The sequence below is a fragment of the Piliocolobus tephrosceles genome, chromosome 8 (genome assembly GCF_002776525.5).
Source record: "Piliocolobus tephrosceles isolate RC106 chromosome 8, ASM277652v3, whole genome shotgun sequence".
Taxonomy (NCBI): domain Eukaryota; kingdom Metazoa; phylum Chordata; class Mammalia; order Primates; family Cercopithecidae; genus Piliocolobus; species Piliocolobus tephrosceles.
In genome coordinates, this window is record NC_045441.1 from 45,103,765 (window position 1) to 45,127,266 (window position 23,502).

The following is a 23,502-nucleotide window of genomic DNA, read 5'->3' on the forward strand; positions in this document are numbered from 1 at the left end:
AAAAAAAAAAAAAAAAAAAAGATTCACATTTCCAACTCCATTGGCTCTTGGTGTGTGATTCAGAACCTCAACAGTGGGTTCTGTTAATGTGGAAGGATGATAATCCTTACTTTTGTCTGAGTTTGCATACAACAGCCACAATTTTCCCTGTGTGCTGGGCTCTATTTTGTCACTTGTTGTAGCACTTGAGGGCTTCATACAATGTGCAAGTCGTAATACTCTGTGACCATCCTACAAGTTGAAGACTCAGGACCTTAGTTTTTGCTGTAAGACTAACTACAAGAGTCAATATATCTCTAGGTATGAATCATCATTCCACCTATAAAATGTGCCTATGTGTATTTCCCAGTTCCAACTGTGGAGAGAGACCAGGCACAAGGGTTGTATCACCTGGGTGTTGGCCAGAGATATGTCACAATTGCCACTTTGAGCAGGTTCAAAATCTTCGCTGAGAGCAGGGACAATTCAGGAGGGTCATACCACCCAGGTGCTGGGCCCAGTGATATGTCACAATGTCCCCTGTGGGCAGGGCCAAGGCAGGACAGTTACATCACTTGGAAGCTGGGGCCAGTGATACGTCACAATGCCTCTTGGGGACAGGGTTCCGGTAGGAAAGAGGAGTCACATCACCTAGGTGATGGGTCTAGAGATATGTCACAATGCCTTCTGTAATAAGAACCCAGGAAAAAGAGTTATATCATTTGGGTTAAAGGTCCAGTGATATGTCACATTCCCAACTAAGGACAAGACCCAGGCCAAAAAAAGAGAGTCACTTCACTTTGATGATTGGCTCTAAGATATATTGTAATTTCTCCTGAGGACAGGGCTCGTGCAGAAGAGGAACATGAATTTTGTGCATGGCCCAGGTATATGTTACAATCTCAACTGCACAGTGGGCCCAGACAATAGAGTAAAATTAATCAGATGCTGGGAAAAGGTATATGTCACAATCACACCTGCAGAAAGGTTTAAGGATAAGACTTAAAACCCCACAAATGTGCTGGCTTCATTTATGACAGTCAACATATCTTGCGATATGTGTTTAAGTAATTGAGTCACAATCTCAACAGTGCACTGGCTTTGTGCATGAGAGCCCAAACTCCACTTATAGACAGTGTCCCAGTAGGGGAGTCATAGCCTCACGGGGTGCTGGATATTGGTGTGAGAGTCACCGCCCTACCTGTGGACTGCATTCACGTATGAGAGTCACAATTCCAACTTTTGACTGCCTCTGAGCGTGAGATTCAGGATATTTTACGAAGGCTGTGTTCATGTGACAGGGTGACAATTCTTACTGTTAGCCAGTTGTGCAAACGAGAGTCAGAATCTCACCTGTTTGCCGGTCCCTGTTATGACACTATCTGTACCACCTGCGGGTTTTCTATGGCACATGTGAGACTCACAATCTGCTTTGAGACCTTTGTGCTTGCCCAGGCCTTTGTTACAATCCCAAATGTAGGATCATGCCCATTGCCCTAAGCCCAGGCTTGAGAGTCAACATCTCTCTAGTTTTTAGGGCTAAGGGAGCCATCTTTGTTCCTATAATCTGGTTACAGAAATTGGTCAACATCCCTCCTGCGGCTCAGTCCACATGTGACAGGCATGATCCAACTGTGGACTGTGTCTGTCAGTGAGATTCAGGAAATATTTCGCTCTCTCCATGCGTAAAGGTGACAATTATAACAGTCAGCTGAATGTGCATACAATACTCACAACCTCAGTGTTGTGCTGGGTCCTATTATAACACTCTCTGTCTCATCTGAGGGCTTTACACAATATGCATGTGTGTTGTAATCACCTGTGATTTTTTTTTTTTAAGTAGAAAAGCCAGAATTTTATTTTTTGGCCTAAACCCAGCTATGAGAGTCAACACTTCTCCTATTAGCAGGGTCCGAGTATAAGAGTCATCACTTGGCCTGTAAGCTGGGTCCAGCTATGACTCACCACCTGACCTTTGGCCACATCCACATTGCATGGTCAATATTCTAACTGTGTATTGTGTCCTCATATGAGAGTCAGGACCTCACCAGTAAGTTTTGTCAGTGTGTGAGGGAGACAATCTTAATTGTCAGCTGGTTGTGCCTATAAGAGCCACAATTTTACCTCTGTGCTGGACCCTGAGATGACACTCTTTAGATCACCCAAAGACTTTATAGAATACGCATGAGTGTGATATATTGTGCTATCTTTCTACATGTAGAAGGCCCAGATCATTACCTGTTTTTCTAAGCCTAGCTAGAAGAGTTAAAATCCCTTCTACTGGCTGGGTTCACATATGTGAGTCTTCATTACACCTGTGAGCTGGGCCTAATGTGTGACCATCCTACCTGTGGGCAAAGACTAGGAGGGAGAGTCGTATCAACTAGGTGCTGGGCCAGCGATATGTCAATATTTTTACTATGGGCGGGGTCCTGGCAATAAAAGTCACATCTCCTGGGTGCTAGGAAAAGCAATATGTCACAATCCACCCTGTAAACATGTTCCAGGTAGAAGACAGTCACACCATCTAGGTGATGGGCCCAGTGATATGTAACCATTTCTCCTGTGAACAGATTCAAGGCAAAAAAGAGTCACATAACGTAGGTGATGGGCCTAAAGATATTTCACAGTAACCCCCGTGGACTGGCCCAGGCAGAAAGGGAGAGTCACATCGCCTAAGTGATTGGCTCAGAAATATGTCACAACTCCCCGGGAGGGCAAAGCCCAGGCAGGAAAGTCACATTATCTAGTCGCTCAACCTAAGTGTATTTCACAATCTAAACTGTAGTTGGGGCCTAGGCAAAAAAGAAAAATCAGTCAGATACTGAGTGAAGGTATATGTCACAATCACGTCTGTGAAAAGTTCCAGAGATAAAAATTTACAATCTCTCACATGCCCAACTTCAGGATCAGAGTGAATACCTCCTGTGAGTTGCACCCAAAACGCATACTGTGGCACCTCCTCTGTTTTTTCCAAGGACTTCCAGGCTGTTAGAGCTTGACTATCTGCAGTTAATTAAGTTGACTTTGGGGCCAGACACGGTGGCTCAAGCCTGTAATCCCAGCACTTTGGAAGTCCGAGGTGGGCAGATCACGAGGTCAGGAGTTTGAGGACAGCTTGACCAATACGGTGAAACCTGGTCTCTACTAAAAATGCAAAAATTAGCCACGTGTGGTGATAGGCACCTGCAATCTCAGCTACTTGGGAGGCTGAGGCAGGAAAATTGCTTGATCCCGGTAGGCAGAGGTTGCAGTGAGCCAAGATTGCATCACTGCGCTCCAGCCTGAGTGACAGAGCAAGACTCCATCTCAAAATAATAATAATAATAATAATAAAGCTGACTTTTAACCGTGATGCTCTTTTTTAAAAAATTTATTTAATTCTCTAATTACTTGACTTTAGCCATGCCAAACTGCCAATATTTCTGACTTTTGAACTTTACTAACATAACCTCCCAGGTGAAATCAAAAGGTTGTATTTTTGTTTGTTTGTTTGTTTGTTTGTTTGTTTGTTTGTTTTGTGGTGGATTCTCTCTATGTCGCCCAGGCTGGAGTGCTGTGGCCAAACAAGGCTCACTGCAACCTCTGCCTCCTGAAACCAGTTAGCTTTAACTACGGTTGTGAACCTAACCACAAGTGTACAAGGTATTTTCAAAAAGATGGCAAGCAGTTTTTACAAAATCTAGAATCTTCAAAGGTAGCTCAGAGAAAGGAAAATTCAGGATGGTTCATGGAGGGAAAAAGAATCAGTAAATATTCACGCAGATATCAAATCACAAAGGACTCATTTCCTAAGCCAGAAATTGAACCCTGAACTTGGGCTGCCACTGTGAGACAGCAAAGCCCAGCTACTGAGCTACAGCACTGAGCAGGCTCCATTGGCATCTCCCAGAAGAAGCCTCCAGCAGTCAACAGGTTGTTTACTGCTCAAGATCACTTTTATGGATAACTATAACATAAATTTCAAATTTTCTGTATGCTGGATGGTAGAAACAAATAGAAAATACTGTCACACAGCTACAAGGTCAAGCTCCCAATAACACATAAAACAAGAGGGAAACTTCATCCATTTTGTTGTTGTTTGTTTCAGGGACTTCTTTTTTGTTTCTTTGTTTTTTAGCTTTTTGAGATGGAGTCTCACTCTGTCTCCCAGGCTGGAGTGCAGTGGCACGATCTCAGCTTACTGCAACCTCTGCTTCCCAAGTTCAAGCAATTCTCCCTGCCCCAGCCTCCTGAGTAGCTGGGACTACAGGCACCCGCCACCACCCTGGCTAATTTTTGTATTTTTAGTAGAGACAAAGTTTTGCCATGTTGGCAGGCTGGTCTTGAACCCCTGACTTCAAGTGATCCACCTGCCTCGGCCTCTCAAGGTGCTAGTATTACAAGAGTGAGTCACCATGCCCGGCCTGTTTCAGGGACTTCTGACCAGAAGTTCCAACGTGTGATCTTTGAGGAAGATGGTGGCCCAGAGTAACAGAAAGGATAGGAGAGAGAGAGAGAAAGAGAGACAACATTGCTTATGGTAGAACAGGAAAGTTGAGGAGCTCAGGAAAGCTAGAGAAAGACCCACGCATTGAATCAAAAGTTTAGGTGATTGCTTGTTGGTTGTGAAAGAAGGTTTTTCACAGTCCCATCTGCTCTCAAGTTTCCCACTTTAGGGAGGAAAAAGCTCCACATGTTCCATGATCCTGTACTTGCCAATTCTGTCAGCCACAGCCATCAGCAAAACATGCAAGGCAGATTAATCCAAAGACAATGCCAGGCACGGTGGCTCATGCGTGTAATCCCAGCACTTTGGGAGGCCGACGTGGGTAGATTGGCTGAGGTCAGGAGTTTGAGACCATCCTGAACAACATGGTGAAACCTTGTCTTTACTAAAAGTACAAAAATTATCTGGGTGTGGTGATGGGTGCCTGTAATCCCAGCTACTCAGGAGGCTGAGGCAGGAGAATCACTTGAATCTGGGAGGTGGAGGTTGCAGTGAGCCAAGATCTCGCCATTGCACTCTAGCCTGTGCAACAAGAATGAGACTCCGTCTCAAAACAAGCAAACAAACACAAAGACAACAGTGGTTAACATTCCATAATGCCAAATCTAATCTTAGCTGAGGGGGACTTCACTGAGAGGGGCCTCTAACCCCCTAAATCTTAGGAAAGACTCTAAGCTTTTGAAGGTGCACCTCAAACACAAGTTTCGTCAAGTGTTCTTGCCTTTTATTAAATGGGATCTTTTATCTTAATTGTCTTAGGAGACACTCTAACTCCCCTAAATTGGGCTGCTAACCCAATCCCATTCCATACCCGGGTACGCCACCACTTACAAAAAGGTAGCCAATTGATGATTCTGTCTATTTCCTTTTGGTTGGGGGTTTCCTTAGTATCATCCCTTTGTGATTCACTGAAAAGAAGATTCTAGAAATGTTCCCAATCCAGAACCAAAGAGTGGGTTATTGGATCTCCTACAAGAAAGAATGCAGAGCTGGGAGTGGTGGCTCATGCCTATAACCCCAGCACTTGGGAAGCTAAGGTGGGCGGATCACTTGAGGTCAGGAGCTTGAGACCAGTCTGGTCAACATGGTGAAACCCCATCTCTACTAAAAATACAAAAATTAACTGGGCATGGTGGTGCACGCCTGAAATCCCAGCTCCTCCAGAGGCTGAGGCAGGAGAATCTCTTGAACCCAGGAGGCAGAGGTTGCAGTGAGCCGAGATGGCGCCACTGCACTCCCGCCTAGGCGACTGAGCAGGACTCTGTCAAAAGATAGAAAAGAAAAGAAAGAGAGAGAGAGGAAGGAAGGAAGGAAGGAAGGAAGGAAGGAAGGAAGGAAGGAAGGAAGGAAGGAAATTTTGGGTGAGTCTGCAGTGCAAAGCAAAAGCAAACTTATTAGGAAAGTAAAGGAATAAAAGAACAGCTACTCCTAGACATAGCAGCAGTGTGGGCTGCTCAATTAAAAATACTTAGTTATTTCTTGATTATATGCTAAACAAGGGGTGGATTATTCATGAGTTTTGCAAGAAAGGGATGTGCAATTCCCAGAACTGAGTGTTTCTCTTCTTTTTAGACCATATATGGTAACTTTCTGATGTCGCCATAGCATTCGTTAACTGTCATGGCGCTGATGGGAATATCTTTTGCATGCTAATGCATTATAATTAACATGTAACGATCCGTGAGGACAATCAGAGGTCACTTTCATTCCTATCTTGGTTTTGATGGATTTTTGTGGCTTCTCTACTGCAAACTGTTTTATCAGCAAGGTCTTTGTGAACTGCATCTTGTGCCAATCTCCTATTTATCCTGTGACTTAGAATGCCTGACCTCATGGAAAAGGAGTTCTGTAGGTCTCAGCCCCACTTTACCCAGCACCTATTCCAGATGCAGTTGCAATGCCTCTGACATGGCCACAGAGTGCTGGAACATGGCTGGTCTGAACTGCAATGTGCTGGAAAGGTAAAATACAAGGTTACATTGAAAGATTTAGCTTTAAAAATGTATATGCTTTATTAACCATTACATACTAATCACATATTAAAATAATATTTTGGATATATTGGGCTGATTAAATTGTTACAATCAATTCCACTTGTTATTCCACCTGTTTCTTTCTTTTTTATTTTGAGACAGAGTTGCTCCGTCACCAGGCCATAGTGCGGTGGCACAATCTCGGCTCACTGCAACCTCTGCCTCCTGGGTTCAGGCGATTCTCCTGCCTCGGCCTCCTGAGTAGCTGGGATTACAAGTGTCTGTCACCATGCTCGGCTAATTTTTCTATTTTTAGTAGAGATGGGGTTTTGCCATGTTAGGCAGGCTGATCTCAAATTCCTGATCTCAGGTGGTCCACCACCTCGGCTTCTGAACATGCAGAGATTACAACCGTGAGCCACTGAGCCCAGCTCCATTATTTTTATTTTCTTTTAAATATTTGGCTACTAGAAAATTCAAAATTTACATGTAGCTCATATTTTACTGCAGAGGATTGCCTCCTTTGTGAAATCTCAGGCTGCGTGCATGTATTAGTCCATTTTCACACTGCTATAAACAAATACCTCAGACTGAGTAATTTTTTTAAAAAGTGATTTAATTTAATCATACTTCTACATGTCTGAGGAATCCTCAGGAAAATTACAATCATGACCATGACAGAAGGTGAAGGGAAAGTAAGGCACATCTTTCTTGGTGGAAAAAGACAGAACCGGGGATGGGGGCATGTGTGCAAGGGGAGATGCCACATTTTAAAGCCATCAAGTATCTTGAGAGCTCCCTTACTATCACAAGAACAGCATGAGGATAATCCCCCCTAATGATCCAATCACTTCCCACCTGGTCTCTGCCCTGACATATGGAAAGCACAATTTATTTTATTTTATTTTATTTATTTATTTATTTATTTGTTTTTGAGACCAAGTCTTGCTCTTTCGCCCAGGCTGCAGTGCAGTGGCACGATCTCGGTTCACTGCGAACTCCACCGCCCGGGTTCAAGCGATTTTTCTGCCCCAGCCTCCTGAGTAGGTGGGACTACAGACGCCTGCCACCACCCCGGCTAAGTTTTGTATTTTTAGTAGTACAGACGAGGTTTCACCATATTGGCCAGGCTGGTCTCCGACTCCTGACCTCGTAATCCGCCAGCCTCGGGCTCCCAAAGTGCTGGGATTACAGGCCTGAGCCACCACGCCTTGCCGTGAATTACAATTTGAGATGAGATCTGGGTGGAGCCACAGAGCCAAACCATGTCACTGCAAAGGATCCGCAGTGAGGAAGGTCATAAAATCTGAAATTTTAAAAATAATTGTCATATTTTTTCAGTTTATGAATAACTATATTATATATCATTTATAAATGCATATTACGTTTTACGCAAAGTTAAATGCAAATGTCTTCTAGGGTTGACCTGTCTCAGATCAGGGAAGAAGCCTTGGCTGTAAAGGTTGCAGTCTAACCTGTTATTTTTTGCTTGGTTTAGCCCAGTGCCTGATCACATTTTTTGTCACTCAGGGCATGAAGGGTGGGTTCTGAAACCTTATCCAATCAGGGGCAGTGGATTAGAAACTGTCCAATCAGGCATGCAGTGGGAGAGAACAGGACGCTTCCCTAATTTTCCTGGTCGTTTGTGTTTCTCTGCGTCCAGAGCTCCAGTTCTTCTCCTTACTGCTCTGCTTCCTCTGCTCCTAGAGGCCAAGCCACTGTGGCTTTGTGTCCTGCAGGTATTCGCAGATTTATGGCTAAAAGACCGGGACACCCTGGAAGCCGAGAAATGGTGAGTGGTGGGTCTGTCATCGTGAGAGAGGGCTGGGGGCTGGTTGGAACCGGCTGAAAGTGGCTGTAGCAGGACCCAAACTTCCTTGCAGTCAGCTCTGGAGTATGAGGACCCAAATCCTCCTTGGCCCAGGTGGGCTCTTAGTCCTCTCCAGACATAATATGGTGCCTGGGCCAGCGGCTGGGACCCTGGGAGTTCTGTCTTTTTCCTCTGCAGTGGCTTTGCCCTGGGCTGGAGCCCTCTCTGGGCAGCTCTGCACTCCCAGCGCCTCATCTCACCCAGATTGTGCATGGGTGGGAAAGTCATCAGGGGAGAGTCCTGACTCAGGGTGTGGGATTCATAAGTGGAAAGAGTTGTGGTCCCTGAGGTCCCTAGTTCCTCATTTTTCCTTTTAGAAATGTATGGGAGTCACTGTAAAAAGATTAGACAATTTGATCAAAATGTGATTCAAGAATCATAGAGCGCCCAGCTATGGTTTGTGGGTTGTGGTCCATGGGAGAGGCTTGAAGAAGTCTGTTATAAGTTGCATGATGAAGCAAACCAAATTCAGTAACTGCTTTGGTAAAGTTATGTAGTTTCCTTATTTGTAAGATCCAGGTGAAAATTTCTTGGTTATGTCATCACAGATTAATTAGCAGTCTGTGGTTGACTAGGCCTGAATTTTTTTCTTCAATGTAATAATTTACAAGAAATGCAATTTTTGTGTGTGTGTGTGAGGGAGTCTCGCTTTGTTGCCCTTGCTGGAGTGCAGTGATGCTATCTCGGTTCACTGCAACCTCTGCCTGCCGGGTTCAATTATTGTTGCACCTCAGGCTTCCAAGTAGCTGGAATTACGGGTGCCCGCCACCGTGCCCGGCTAATTTTTGTGTTTTCAGTGGAGACGGGGTTTTACCATGTTGGCCAGGGTGGTCTCAAACTCCTGACCTGAAATGATCTGCCCTTCTCGGCCTCCCAAAGTGCTGGGATTACAGGCGTGAGCCACCGCCCGGGCCACAGAGATACATTTGAGTTAGATTTTTGTTTTTTTAAGTGAGAGCTGAGAAAAGTCAATCCACCTTAGTCTAATTGCCTGCTGTTTAAATATTTTTACACTCCACAGGAAACTGGCTTTCCCTTGCTGTTATTTTTATTTATTTATTTATTTTGAGACAGAGTCGCTCTGTCACTCAGGCTGCAGTGCAGTGGTGAGATCTCAGCTCACCACAACCTCTATCTCCTGGGTTGAAGTGATTTTCCTGCCTCAGCCTCTCAACTAGCTGGGATTAAAGGCACCGGCCACCACACCCGGATAGTTTTTGTATTTTTAGTAAAGATAGAGTTTTGCCATATTGGCCAGGCTGGTCTCAAACTCCTGGCCTCAAGTGATCTGCCTGCCTTTGCCTCTCAAAGTGCTAGGATTATAGGAATAGGCTACTGCAGGCAGCCTGCATTTTTCAACTGTGCTTTTTTTCTTTCTTTCTTTTTTTTTTTTTTTTTTTAAGACAGAGCCTCATTCTGTCACCCAGGCTGGAGTGCAGTGGCTCCATCTTGCCTCATTACAACCTCCACCTCCCTGGTTCAAGTAATTATCCTGCCTCAGCCTCCTGAGTAACTAGGATTACAGGCCCACACCACCACACCCAGCTACTTTTTGTATTTTTAGTAGAGATGGGGTTTCACCGTGTTGGCCAGGCTGGTCTCGAATGCCTGACCTTAGATGATCCGCCTGCTTGGCTTCCCAAGTGCTGGGGTTACAGGCGTGAGCCACCACGCTGGTCCTCAACTGTGTCTTAAACAAGGTCTTGAGTCAATTTCCCTGTTCTCACAGACTAACTGGCCTGCAGTAAAATATTAAATTTCCAGTTCCATCTGACATTCCAAAATGCCAACTTTTCTAACTCACATTATTACCTATTTGTCCTTTCTTGTATGTTTCCGACACAGTACTTATACTAATTATTTTTTTAAAAGTCATTGGATGACACTTAAAAAGTGCCATTCAATGCTTTGTAAAAAAAAGTTTGCCATTTATAAATATTTCACATAAGAAGAAAGCAGAGGTCGGGTGCTATATACCCCATCTTTCCCAACATTTTTTTTTTTTTTTTTGTCTTATACATCTTTTCCATTTCACTGTTTCTTGGTTGCATGTTTTGTAGTAAACTGGTTAACATAAGTACAGGATTTTGCAGAATTCTGTGAGTATCTCTATTGAATTATTGAACCTGAGGGATATTATGGGAGTCCCCAATTTATAGACAGTAGATGAGAAGCATAGATGGGTCCCTGGAATTTGTGACAGGCATGTGCAGTGAGGGCGATATGGTGACACCGAGCTCTGAATTATGGTCCGTGCCGACTCTGGGTGGTATCAGGATGGAAATGTTAGACAATAAGTTGGTGTTAAAAAATTGCTTGGTGCCAGCCTGGCCAACATGGTGAAACCCCATCTCTACTAAAAATGCAAAAATTAGCCGAGCGTGGTGACAGGTGTTTGTAATCCCAGGTGTCAGAAAAGAGATATTACAGAGGCTTGGCTTGGAGGGGGACTCTGGGTGTCTGGTAAGGGGAGGCTCTGTTCTCCTGCACACAGGCTGTCACACTGCACATTGTCTTGTGATTCTAAGTCTCCTCTCAGGGTGAAAGGGAACTAAAACCTTAGAGAAAAGGAACTGTGATAACTGACCTCCTTTCAGAGCTGCCGTCACATGATTCTCACCCATTCACAGACAGACCCACTAGACATTGATGCGTCCATACCCCTCCCAGGACTAGGCCCCACCCTCAATAATTCTACCACAGCGCTTTTGTTTTTAGTGCTTCTTGCCAAAATCCCACCAAAGTGCCTACAAGTTTCCTGGCGTATCCTCAACCCCAGACACTGAATCTGCAGTAGCACCTGTTTCCTCCTCTAATGTAGGGGTCCATACCATTTGATCATGGTCTAATCCGCCTGCATGGACACAGGACTAAATCAGAGTATAGCTCCACGTGGAGCACTGTCTGTAGCACAAACCAGTCCTACCACTGACCTTGCACTCTTTCCCACCCATGAATTTTTCTTTTTTTTTTTTTTGAGACAGAGTCTTGCTCTGTCACCCAGGCTGGGGTGCAGTGGCATGATCTTGGCTTGCTGCCACCTCCACCTCCCAGGTTCAAAAGACTCTCCTGCCTCAGCCTCCTGATTAGCTGGAATTATAGGTGTGTGCCACCACACCCGGCTAATTTTTGTATTTTTAATAGAGACAGGGTTTCACCATGTTGGCCAGGTTGGTCTCGTCCTGGCCTCAGGTGATCTGCCTGCCTCAGCCTCCCAAAGGGTTGGGATTATGGGTGTGAGCCACTGCGCCCGGCCGAATTTTTTTTTCTTTTACCCTTTATTTTAGGTTGAAGAGTATATGTGCAAGTTATATAGGTAAAATCCTATCATGAAGTTTTTGTGTACAGATTCTTTTATCACTCAGGACCTAAGCATAGTACCCAACAGATTTTTTTTTTCTGATTTTCTTCATCCTCTGACCTCCACCCTGTACTGGATGGACCTCAGTGTCTGTTCTCTTATCTGCGTCCACGTTTTCTCGTTATTTTGCTCCCACTTATAAGTGACAACATACAGTATTTTATTCTCTGTTCCTGCACTAGCTTTCTAAAAATAACGGTCTCCTGCTCCATTCATGTTGCTGCAACGGACATGATGTTGTTCTTTCTTATAGCTGCATCATATTTCATGGTGTGTACATACCACGTTTTCTTTATCCAGTCTACCACTGAAGACATACAGGTTTATGTCTTGTTTTTCTTAAATAGTGCTGTAATAAACATATGCATGCATGTGTCTTTATGGTAGAATAACTTACATTCATTGGTTGTATTTCCAATTATGGGATTGCTGGGTCAAATGGTAATTCTGTTTTCAGGTTACTGAAAAATTGCCAAACTGTTTTTCTCAATGGTTAAACAAATTTATAAGCTCACCAGCAGGATATAAGCTTTCCATTCCTCCATAACCTCACAAGCATCTTTGTTTTTGGACTTTTTAGTCTGATTGTGTTTATATGAATTATTTCTTTTTTCTTCATTAATCTAGTGTTTTATCTATCATTAATTTTTTCATAGAATCAACTTCTGGTTTCGTTGAATTTTTTTTGAGACAGAGTTTCACTCTTTCGCCCCTGGAGTGCAGTGGTGTAATCTCGGCTCACTGCAAACTCCGCCTTCTGGTTTCAAGCAATTCTCCTGCCTCAGCCTCCTGAGTAGGTGGGATTGCAGGTGCCCGCCATCACGCCCAGCTAATATTTGTATTTCTAGTAGAGACGGGATTTCACCATGTTGGCCAGGCTGGTCTCAAACTCCTGACATCATGATCTGCCCATCTCAACCTCCCAAAGTTCTGGGATTATAGGTGTGAGCCACTGTGCCTGGCCCATTAAACTTTTTATGGTTATTTATGTCTCACCTTTCTTTTGCTAGCTTTGAAGTTAGTTTGCTCTTACTTTTGGAATTCTTTTAATTATGACGTTAGATTTGTAAATTGAGATCTTTCTAACTCTTTGATGTGGATGTGTAGTGTTATACATTTTGTTCTTAACACTGCCTTAGCTGTGACCCAGAGCTTCTGGTATGTTGTATTTCAGCTCTAATTAGTTTCAAAACTTTTTTTATTTCTGCCTTAATTTCATTATTTACAAAATAGCCATTTGGAAGTTGATTATTCAATTCTTATGTAATTGTATCATTTCAGATGTTTTTTATATTGATTTATTGTTCTATACATTTTCTTTTAAAAATTAATGATAGAGACACATAAGAAGAAATAAAACTGCTGTGCTCTTAATCTAAATGCTAAAAATTATTCGACACTTAGTAGCAACTCCCGGAGTGCTATGAAAATTAAATCACATTATGTGTTATTACCAGTAATGTTCTGTGACATGCTCCTGAGCACGTAGTACCTGCTTAATAAACATATTATTAGTACATGTGTACATGTTTCCCAGGTGCAGACTTACTCAGACATTGCTGCCTCTGTTTTCTCTGTAAACTGAAAAAAAGCCAACAAAAAATATAATTCAGGGTGGAGATTGGTTATCTTTATTTGTACCAGAAGTGTTTGTATTGTGACAGACGTGGCGGGTGTAAGGGACTCTTTGCTGTGCCTGCTTTCTCTCGCTAATGCTAATAATGTGTCTGGGAAAGCACAATCAGCATTTACAGGGAACTTGTTGAAAAAGCCCATTCCTGGACCCTTTTGGATCCTGAAGAATCACTTTGCATAAAGCAGGGCCGAGATTACCAAGTAACTTATACACTTGAGGGGTTCAAGATACATTCAGGAGAGTTTAGTTCAACCTTCGCATCTAAGGAAGGCTGCACTGCCTGCCCTGTTTCCGTTTGGCAGGAGGAGGTCAGTGCAGTTCATGCTGCCATTATGTAAAGAAATTTGCTGATGTCCGATACGGGAGGGCAGGGAAAAAGAAATTTATACTTTAATAGTTATGGAGAAGCTCGTTGTTCTGTCATTGCTCTTAAATCTTTTCAGTTATATGCAACAAAAATAGGTGAGTGTTTTCAGCAAGTCTCAGTCTTTCTGCCCGTGGGTGTGTGTGGTGGTAGCAGGTGAATAGGTTGTGCTTTAAAGACATTCTCAAGATGCAGATTTGATATGTCGAGAGCATCTTATCTGAAAATACATTTCAGAGAAAGAGGAGGAAAAGAAAAAAATCATTTTTTCTCAGGTGAGCATGTCGCAGATCAAGAGCAGTGTCTGGGCCAGGCGTGGTGGCTTACACCTGTAATCTCAACACTTAGGGAGGCTGAGGTGGGTGGATCATAAGGTCAGGAGTTTGAGAACAGCCTGACCAACATGGTGAAAGTCCGTCTCTATTAAAAATACAAAAATTAGCCGGGCATGGTAGCGCACACCTGTAATCTCAGCTACTCAGGAGGCTAAGGCAGGAGAATTGCTTGAACCCAGGAGGTGGAGGTTGCAGTGAAACAAGATCGCACCACTGCACTCCAGCCTGGTCGACAGAGCAAGACTCTGTCTTAAAGAAAAAAAAAAAAAAAAAAAGCAATGTCCACTCTGCCTTTTGGAATGCCATGTGTTCAGAACTTGCAGATGTTTACTTCTCTGCTTGTGTTGTTTATACCTAATGAGTTTGTTTCAATTATTTTTTGCTATTTTTATGATAGTCTGGGGGTTCTGAAAAAAATTTTTTTTCTGTATAGCATAGCCTTCTTTTTTTGTTGTTTTGTTTTGTTTGTTTGAGTTTTCACTCTTGTCCCCCAGGCTGGAGTGCAATGGCACAATCTCAGCCCACTGCAACCTCCTCCGCCTTGCGGGTTCAAACGATTTTCCTGCCTCAGCCTCTCTATTAGCTGGGATTACAGGTGCCCACCACCACGCCCAGCTAATTTTTGTATTTTTAGTAGAGACAGGGTTTCACCATGTTGGCCAGGCTGGTCTCAAACTCCTGACCTCAGGCAATCCGCCCACCTCAGCCCCACAAAGTGCTGGGATTTCACCAACCACCGTGCCTGGCCATACCAAGCCTTCTATGTATTTTCTTCATCTTGGATTCTTGCATGCCATGTGTAATTCTCACCACAAATTTATGACCTGCAATATTTAAAATGTTACCATCGTAGCTGTTGAACATGAGGTGTAAATACTCAATATTTTTATTGGGGAAACACAGTTGTCTTTGGATATTAATGAAAAGTGAAACATGTCTTGTTGAAGTTTCATCTGTGTGCTCTATTAGTTTCATGCAGAACAGGATTTAGAAAATGCTCACATAAACAGGATGGCATTTATTATCCAGAAAGTTCTGAAAAAACTATTAGGAGATACTTGCTTTCTAGGCTGCCAAAGAAAGGCTACTTAATGTTACTATTAAAAATTATAGAGCAGGGAAGTTGTCTGTATCTTCAACTTTGCATAAAACTAATGTTTCTTTATAATTAAATTTGGGCCAGGTGCAGTGGCTCATGCTCGTAATCCTAGCACTTTGGGAGGCCGAGGTGGGTGGATCACCTGAGGTTAGGAGTTCAAGACAAGCCTGGCCAACGTGGGGAAACCCCATCTCTACTAAAAATACAAAAATTAGCCATGCATGGTGGCACACACCTGTAGTCCCAGCTACTTGAGAGGCTGAGGCAGGAGAATCGCTTGAACCCAGGAGGCATAGTTTTCAGTGAGCCAAGATCACGCCACTGCACTCCAGCCTGGGCAACAGAGCAAGACTTGGTCTCCAAAAAGAAAAAAAGAAAAAAGAAAAGGAAAAAAAAGACATGTCCATATTGATGCTCTTAATTTAATAATTTATCATCCAGAAAATTATCATACCTACAGTGGTATTGTGGATCGTCTGCTATCCTCTTTCTCAGAGTTAGAGAATACTCCAGTGTTAAAAATTATCATTGAATAATTTTAGTCACTCTTATAAGTGAAAACCACTTCTTTTTACTCTCTTTTTTAACTTGAGTCAAATAAAAATCTCTGCCTATGGCCATGTGGTGAGTGTTTGTGTGTTCATGAATGTTTTTTGTTGTTTTTGTTTTTTTTCAGGGACTGTTGACATTCAGAGACATAGCTATAGAATTCTCTCTGGCAGAATGGCAATGCCTGGATCATGCTCAGCGGAATTTATATAGAGATGTGATGTTAGAGAACTACAGAAACCTGGTCTCCCTGGGTGAGGATAACTTCGATACACAATTCCTAATATATTGCCTTTCTCTCTTTTCTAAGATGATTTTGGTAATTTCTGCTTTGCATGAATGAATTTTAGCTCTCCGATTTTAAGAAATCTTGGGGATTCATTGGTGTAGAACAAATTCTTCAAGACGTTTTATTTTGACCTGAACTTTTCCTGAGCTTATGTATCTTTCGCTCTAGGTTAGTGGCAATTCCAAAAATGTGGCATAAAATAGCGTTGCCCATGCCTTAGAATTCAGTTGCCGCCACCAATTTTTGATTCAGTAGTACTGAGTAGTGAAATTAAGGATCTACACATTTAAAATATTTTCTAAATAGTTAAAAAGTTCTGTTATGACCAATATTAATTTTCTAGAATTTTCTAGTATATCCTCTTTACTAAGCATAATACTAATTTGGTAATTAAAGAATTCAGCAAGATTTATCTTACGTTTTTTCTTAATAAATCAGGTATTGCTGTCTCTAAGCCCGACTTGATCACCTGTCTGGAGCAAAATAAAGAGCCTTGGAATATAAAGAGAAATGAGATGGTAGCCAAACACCCAGGTAAGTGAGAATGAATGAAGCAGATGACACAGATGAGAGATACACAAATCAAGGAGGAAGCCAGTCCTTAAAATGTGGTTTGGGGAGATGTGCTTCCATGGAAAGAGATTCTGAGAAGCCCGAGTCATTTTTTACTTTTGCTCTCAGATAGTGATACCTTCTGCCCCGTGCTTTTAAATTCTCTATGGATTTTGCTTTCACTTCAGTAATCTTTCTTCAAGTTCACAGTGTGAGCCAAAGTTTTCTTTGTGGCTTATCAGGGACTGCATAAACTGCTTTTCCATTGCTTTTGGAGTACACTAATATTTGCTTATTTTTGAGAAACTCTGTTAAGCCATTAAAAATTTTTTTGCATCATGTCTATAATGTGTGAGAATAGTAGTTTCTGTTTCATTTGTGGTTGTCTATTTTTCTGCACACGCCATTCCATTTTCATTACTATACTCTTGAAATATAGTTTAAAGTTTTTTTATAATTTTTAAAATTTTTATCCATGTATTATTTATTTATTTATTTATTTATTTATTTATTTATTTAGAGGTTGGGTTATGAGACTTACTGTGGGGGGATATGCAAGCAGGATACCTCTTATGTCTTCATGTTACTATGTTGCATATTTTAGATATAGATTCATAAATAGAATTGCTGTGTTGTATAATTTCATTTAGAATTATTCGAAGAACATTCATGATGCTTTTTATGATAGTTGCATCTTTTTTCTCATCAACAACTTGAATAGTTTTCAGTTTCTTTACATCATCTACGTAGTTGGTATTTTTGAAAAAATTTATAGTGGCCATTCTAATTGATATAAGGTAATTTTGTTCGGTATTGTGATTTTGTTTTGCATTTTTCTATAAATTATTAATTTTGTGCAACCTTTCAAATAGTTCTTCCCATTTGTGTAACATTTTTTATTAAAATTTAGTTTAATCATTTGTCCATTTCTTTCTTTCTTTCTTTTTTCTTTTTGAGACTGAATTTCACTCTTGTTGCCCAGGCTGCAGTGCAATGGTGCAATTTTGACTCAGGGCAACCTCTGCCTCCAGGGTTCAAACGTTTCTCCTGCCTCAGCCTCCTGAGTAACTGGGATTATAGGAATGTGCCACCATGCCTGGCTAATTTTGTATTTTTAGTAGAGATGGGGTTTTGCCATGTTGGTCAGGTTGGTCTCAAACTCCTAACCTCAGGTGATCTACCCACCTCGGCCTCCCAAAGTCCTGGGATTACAAGAATGAGCCACCGCGCCCAGCTTGCTTGACCATTTCTAAATCAAGTAATTCAATTATCGTTGTCTACTTCTAGGTGTTGTTTATAAATTCTCAATATTAAGTTTTATCACATGTGATTTTCAAATATTGTCACCCATTTCGTGGGTGGCATTGTCACTCTATTAAATGTGTTATTTGATTACAGAAATTTTGAAGTTTAGTCCAGTTAAATTTTTGTGTTCTTCTCTTTGTTGCTCATGCATGTGATGGCATGTCTAAGAAAATGGTGCCAAGACCAATGTTGTGTATTTCCACTATATTTTTTTCTAAGAATTTCATTAGTTTTTTTTCAGTCTAAGTATTTTGTTTAAAATATTTTTTGTATATGATGCAATTAAAGCACCCAAGTTTATTTTGTCAATATAGATATCCAGTTTTCAACATTATCTGTTGAAGGGATGATATTTTCTCCATTGTCTGCTGATGGCAACCTTGTGGCAGATCATTGCTGGGCTCCCTATTTTGTTCTATCATGTCTTTATCTGTCTTTGTGTGGATACCACAGTTGTTGTTATTGTTGCTTTTTATTATGTTTTAAAATTAAGAAGTATAATGCCTCTGTTTTTCATGTTTCTCTAGATATAGTTCAAAATAAATTTTAAAAATTTTAAACTATTTCAGGAATAAATATACTTTTGGAATTTTGATACAGATTATATTAAATTTGTTCACCACTGTGAGTTATATTGACAACTAAGTTGTCACTTAACTATTTTGACCCTCAAGCAAAAATATTAAATTAAGTTAAATTATTTGACCTGTGCAAGAATACATTGAAGAGTGTGTTTATTTCCATGTATTTTTGATGTGCCTATTTTACCTTTTTTCTTTTTAGCTTTATTCAGTTTTGGTTAGAAAAAAATAGGCTGTATGATTTTGCTCTTCTTAAATTTTTTTTCACACAGGGTTTCTCACTTTGTTGCCCAGACTCTAGTGCAGTAGCACAGTCTTGGCTCACTGCAGCCTAAACCTCTTGGACTCAAGTAATCCTTCCACCTTGGCCTCCTGAGTGACTGACACTACAGACCTACCCCACCATGCCCAGCTAATTTTTAATTATTTGTAGAGACAGGGTCTCACCATGTTCCCAAGGCTGGTATCAAGCTTCTTGCCCCAAATGATCCTTACACCTTGGCCTCCCGAAGTGCTGAGATTACACCTGTGAGCCACTGCACCTGGCTCATCTTTTGAAATTTACTAAGACCTATGTATTCTAACAGAATATACCAGGTGCAAATAATAATATTGTGTATCCACTTGCTTTTGACTGGAGAGTTCCGTACGTGTCTGTTTAGCCTAGTTGGTTTTATAATATGGTGTAGATGTTTGTGCCCTCCAAATCTCATGTTGAAATTTAATCTCCAGTGTTGGATGTGGGGCCTAATGAGAGGTGTTTGCATCATGGAGACAAATCCCTCATGAATGACTTGGCACAATCCCCTTGGTAATCATAGAGGGCTCCCTCTATTAATTCACATGAGCGCTGGTTGCTTAAAGGAACCTGGCTCCTCCACCTCACACTCGCATCATCTTTCACCATGTGACATGTTTGCCTTCCACTATCATTGTAAGCTTCCTCATATCCTCGTCAGAAGCAGATGCTGGCATATACATCTTGTACAGTCTACTCAACTGTGAACCAAAGAAGTCTTTTTCTTTATAAATTACTCAGTCTCAGTTTATTTTCTATAGTAATGCAAAATGAATTCATACACAATATAATGTTCTTCAGGTTTTCTGTTTTTTTAATTGATTTTTATTTCAATTTTTTATTTATTATTGAAAGTGAAGTCTTAATGTTTATAATCTTAAGTTGCTATTTTGTTTCTTGCTTCATTTCTGTCAATATTTGCTTCATATATTTTGAAGCCCTGATCTTATATATGCATGTGTATATAGATAGACATAATAGCTATAGATTCCTAGTAAATGGACTCATTTTACCAATATATAATATCAATCTTTGTTTCATGTTAGTAATTCACTCATTTTCTTTTGTGTGTCTGTAAAGATTTTTTCTTTGTGCTACATTGGAGATTTTATAACACCTCTAAATGTTACCACAGTAATTTTTAAACTGTTAAAAAAATGACTTCAGTTGCATAGAAAAATTTGTCCTCATTTTATCTACCCTATACATCTTATTGATGTTGATAATTATATCTTTTTATGTTTTATGATTATTTTTATACTTATATCTTTCAAATTTTAAAGAATAACTAAAAATGTTTTCTGCATGATCACAATAATGCCACAGAATTTTATTTTTTGTATATGCATATGTTTTTCAGAAAGCTATATATTTTCATACAATTATGTGTTTTTTTCATGTTATTTTAAGTGGAAGACCTCTTTTCAGCATTTTATTTAGGGCACATGCAGTGTTTATATGCTTTTCTAGCATGTGTTTATTCTGGAAGATCTTTATTTTTTATTTATTTTGTAGTACATTTTTGCTGTGTTTATTATTCTCACCATGAAGATTTTTTTTTTTCAGTACTTTAACCATTGTACACAGTTCTTTATTGACCTGCAAGATTTCTGTTGTCAAATGTCTCAGAGAACTATGCTTATAAATAATACCTCATTTTTATCTTACAGCTCCCAAGATTGTCTTCTGGTTAGCGACTTTTGAAACTTTGCTTAAATACGTGTTATGGATCTTTTTGTGTAAATCCTAGTTTGTTTGTTTAGCTTCTTCATTTCTTACATTATTTTTTTCTTTTAAATTTTTTCAGTTATTCTTTTTTAATTCCATGATTGTTTTGTTTTTATTATTCCAAGCTTATTGTTGATATTCTTATTTTTCTGATTTTATTTAGGGGTCTGGTTTTCCATTTTTCTCACTGAGCATATTTTAAAATTTATTTTAAATTTAAAATATATTTTAAAAATTAATATATGCCTCTTTACTTTTATAGTTGCTTTTTCAAAAAAATTTTTTTTTATTAGACCATGTTGTCCTCATGTTTTGTATACATTGTAATCTTTGGTTGAGATTTAAACATTAACATAAAACTACCTTTCATGATCTTTATAATGCAGCTCTTTCCTGGCATAGGCTGAAACCAATTATCCTGGCTAGAGATTCACAGAGTCTCTCAAACATGTTCTCAGGATGTGTCTTGTCTGCAATTTTGCATTTATTTTTCAGTTAAAAGACTTCTCCATGTTTCTTCTTACCAGTAGGTAGCTACTTTCTACACCTGTTTTCTGCCCATGGACTGCAGTCTTTCTGCTGTTGTAACATTCACTTTTGATCTCAAAAGACTTAAAGGTGTCATTTCAAAAGTATACCACCATTTCATTCAGCACTTTCTATCATGGAAGACAGAAAGGCCCCTATAAGCCAAAAGTAAAGATATAGGTCCCAGTATTTTTCTGCTCTTTTATAATAAAAAAACAGTTTGCTCCTAAAGACACCATATTCTTCTACTGGGGATGAGGAAGGACTATGTTGGGTGAATGTCACAGACTTCTCTTCTCTTTATATATGGCTCTTGGCATTGTGCCCACCTGATGCACATACTTACTTTATTTATAAATTTCCAGCAAAGGTATTTTGATCACTGTGGTTTTGTTACATTTATAAACCTATGAAGGAATTGTGGCCTGTGGTAATTTGATATGCCACTTTGCTAATGTACCTTATATAATTTTATGATTTGTAAAGTATATTTATCTGAGTCTAGTAAGTGAAGTAACTTGTGATTTTTATGTCTTTCAGTTACATGTTCTCATTTCACCCAAGACCTTCAGCCAGAGCTGGGCATAAAAGATTCACTCCAAAAAGTAATACCAAGAATATATGGAAAATGTGGACATGAGAATTTACAAGTAAAAAAATGTAAAAGCATGGGTGAGTGTGAGGTGCAAGAGGGAGGTTATAATGAAGTTAACCAATGTTTGTCAACTACCCAAAACAAAATATTTCAGACTCATAAATGTGTCAAAGTCTTCAGTAAATTTTCAAATTCCAATAGACATAAGACAAGACATACTGGAAAGAAACATTTGAAATGTAAAAAATATGTCAAATCATTTTGTGTGGTTTCACACCTAAATCAACATCAGATAATTCATACTACGAAGAAGTCCTACACATGTGAAGAATGTGGCAAACCCTTTAACTGCTCATCAACCCTTACTAAACATAAAAGAATTCATACTGGAGAGAAACCCTACAGATGTGAGGCATGTGGCAAAGCTTTTACCTGGTCCTCAACCCTTATTAAACATAAAAGAATTCATACTGGAGAGAAACCCTACACATGTGAAGAATGTGGCAAAGCCTTTAGCCGCTCCTCAACACTTACTAATCACAAGAGAATTCATACTGGAGAGAAACCTTACACATGTGAAGAATGTGGCAAAGCCTTTAGCTTATCCTCATCCCTCACTTACCATAAAAGAATTCATACTGGAGAGAAACCCTACCCATGTGAAGAATGTGGCAAAGCCTTTAACTGCCTCTCAACCCTTAAGAAACATAAGATAATTCATACCGGAGAGAAACTCTACAAATGTAAAGAATGTGGGAAAGCCTTTGCCTTCTCCTCAACTCTTAATACTCATAAGAGGATTCATACTAGAGAGAAACCCTACAAATGTGAAGAATGTGACAAAGCTTTTAAGTGGTCCTCAAGTCTTGCTAATCATAAGAGGATGCATACTGGAGAGAAACCCTACAAATGTGAGTAACGTGATGAAGTCCAGCCCTCAGGCCTTATAATACATAAAATAACTTTTACTTGAAAAAATCACTGCAAGTGTGGAGAATGTGGCCAAGCCTTTAACCAGTTCCAAGCCTTTGTTGTACATAAGATAATTCATATTGAACAAAAGTTTTATAAATGTAAAAAAGTAACAAAGCCTTTAACCAGCCCTCAAACCTTAAGGAACCTAAGAGAATTTATTTAAAAACATTTTTTTTGAGATGAAGTCTCACTTTGTCACCCATGCTGGAGTGCAGTGACATGATCTCAGCTCACTGCAGCCTCTGCCTCTTGGGTTCAAGTAATTCTCCTGCCTCAGCCTCCTGAGTAGCTGGGATTACAGGCACATGCAACCACACTGGCTGATTTTGTATTTTTAGTGGAGATGGGATTTTACCGTGTTGGCCAGGTTGGTCTTGAACTCCTGACTTCAGGTGATCTACCTGCCTCTCAGCTTCCCAAAGCCGAAGAGAGTATATTAGAGAGACTCTACAAAGGTAAAAAATGTGGCAAAACCTTTAAGCACATCTCAGGCCTTACACAATATCAGATTATTCATTCTAGAGAGAAACCCTACAAAAACAAAGAATGTGGTTAAAAGCTTTAGCTTTTAACTAGTCTTGAACCCTTATTATACACTAAGAGAATTAATATTGAAGAGAAACCCTACAGTAAGGAATATGGAAATGTCTTTTAAAAGTCCTCAAACATTTGTTTGAATAAATGTAAGATAATTGATATTGGAGACAACCCCTACAATTGTTAAAAAAAAAAAAAAAATTGTGGCAAAGCCTTTAACTGGTTCTCCATCCTTATTAATTAAAAAAGTTTATACTGGAGAGAAACTCTACATACATAAAAAATGTAACAGAGCATTTAACCACACCTCAAACTTTTCTAAAAAAGAAATCATACTGGTGAGAAACTCCAGAAATATGTTAAATGTGGCAAGGCCTTTAAATGGTAGTCATACGTTTATGGTAGGTAGGATAATTTATACTGAAGAAAACCCCTACAAATATGGAGAATGTGGCAAAA

General features: G+C 40.1%; 1 protein-coding gene across 1 annotated transcript in view; it reads left to right on the forward strand.

Annotated features, from left to right (window-relative positions):
* The window catches only part of LOC111529418 (zinc finger protein 679), a 35,892-nt gene extending 13,380 nt beyond the window's left edge, over positions 1–22,512 (forward strand). The window contains exons 2-5 of the mRNA XM_023196315.1: positions 8,105–8,233; positions 15,783–15,909; positions 16,383–16,478; positions 21,477–22,512. Coding sequence (XP_023052083.1) covers positions 8,195–8,233; positions 15,783–15,909; positions 16,383–16,478; positions 21,477–22,450 — 1,236 coding nt within the window. The 5' untranslated portion in view covers positions 8,105–8,194 and the 3' untranslated portion in view covers positions 22,451–22,512. The remainder of the gene's footprint in view (positions 1–8,104; positions 8,234–15,782; positions 15,910–16,382; positions 16,479–21,476) is intronic.
* The last annotated feature ends 990 nt before the right edge of the window (positions 22,513–23,502 follow it).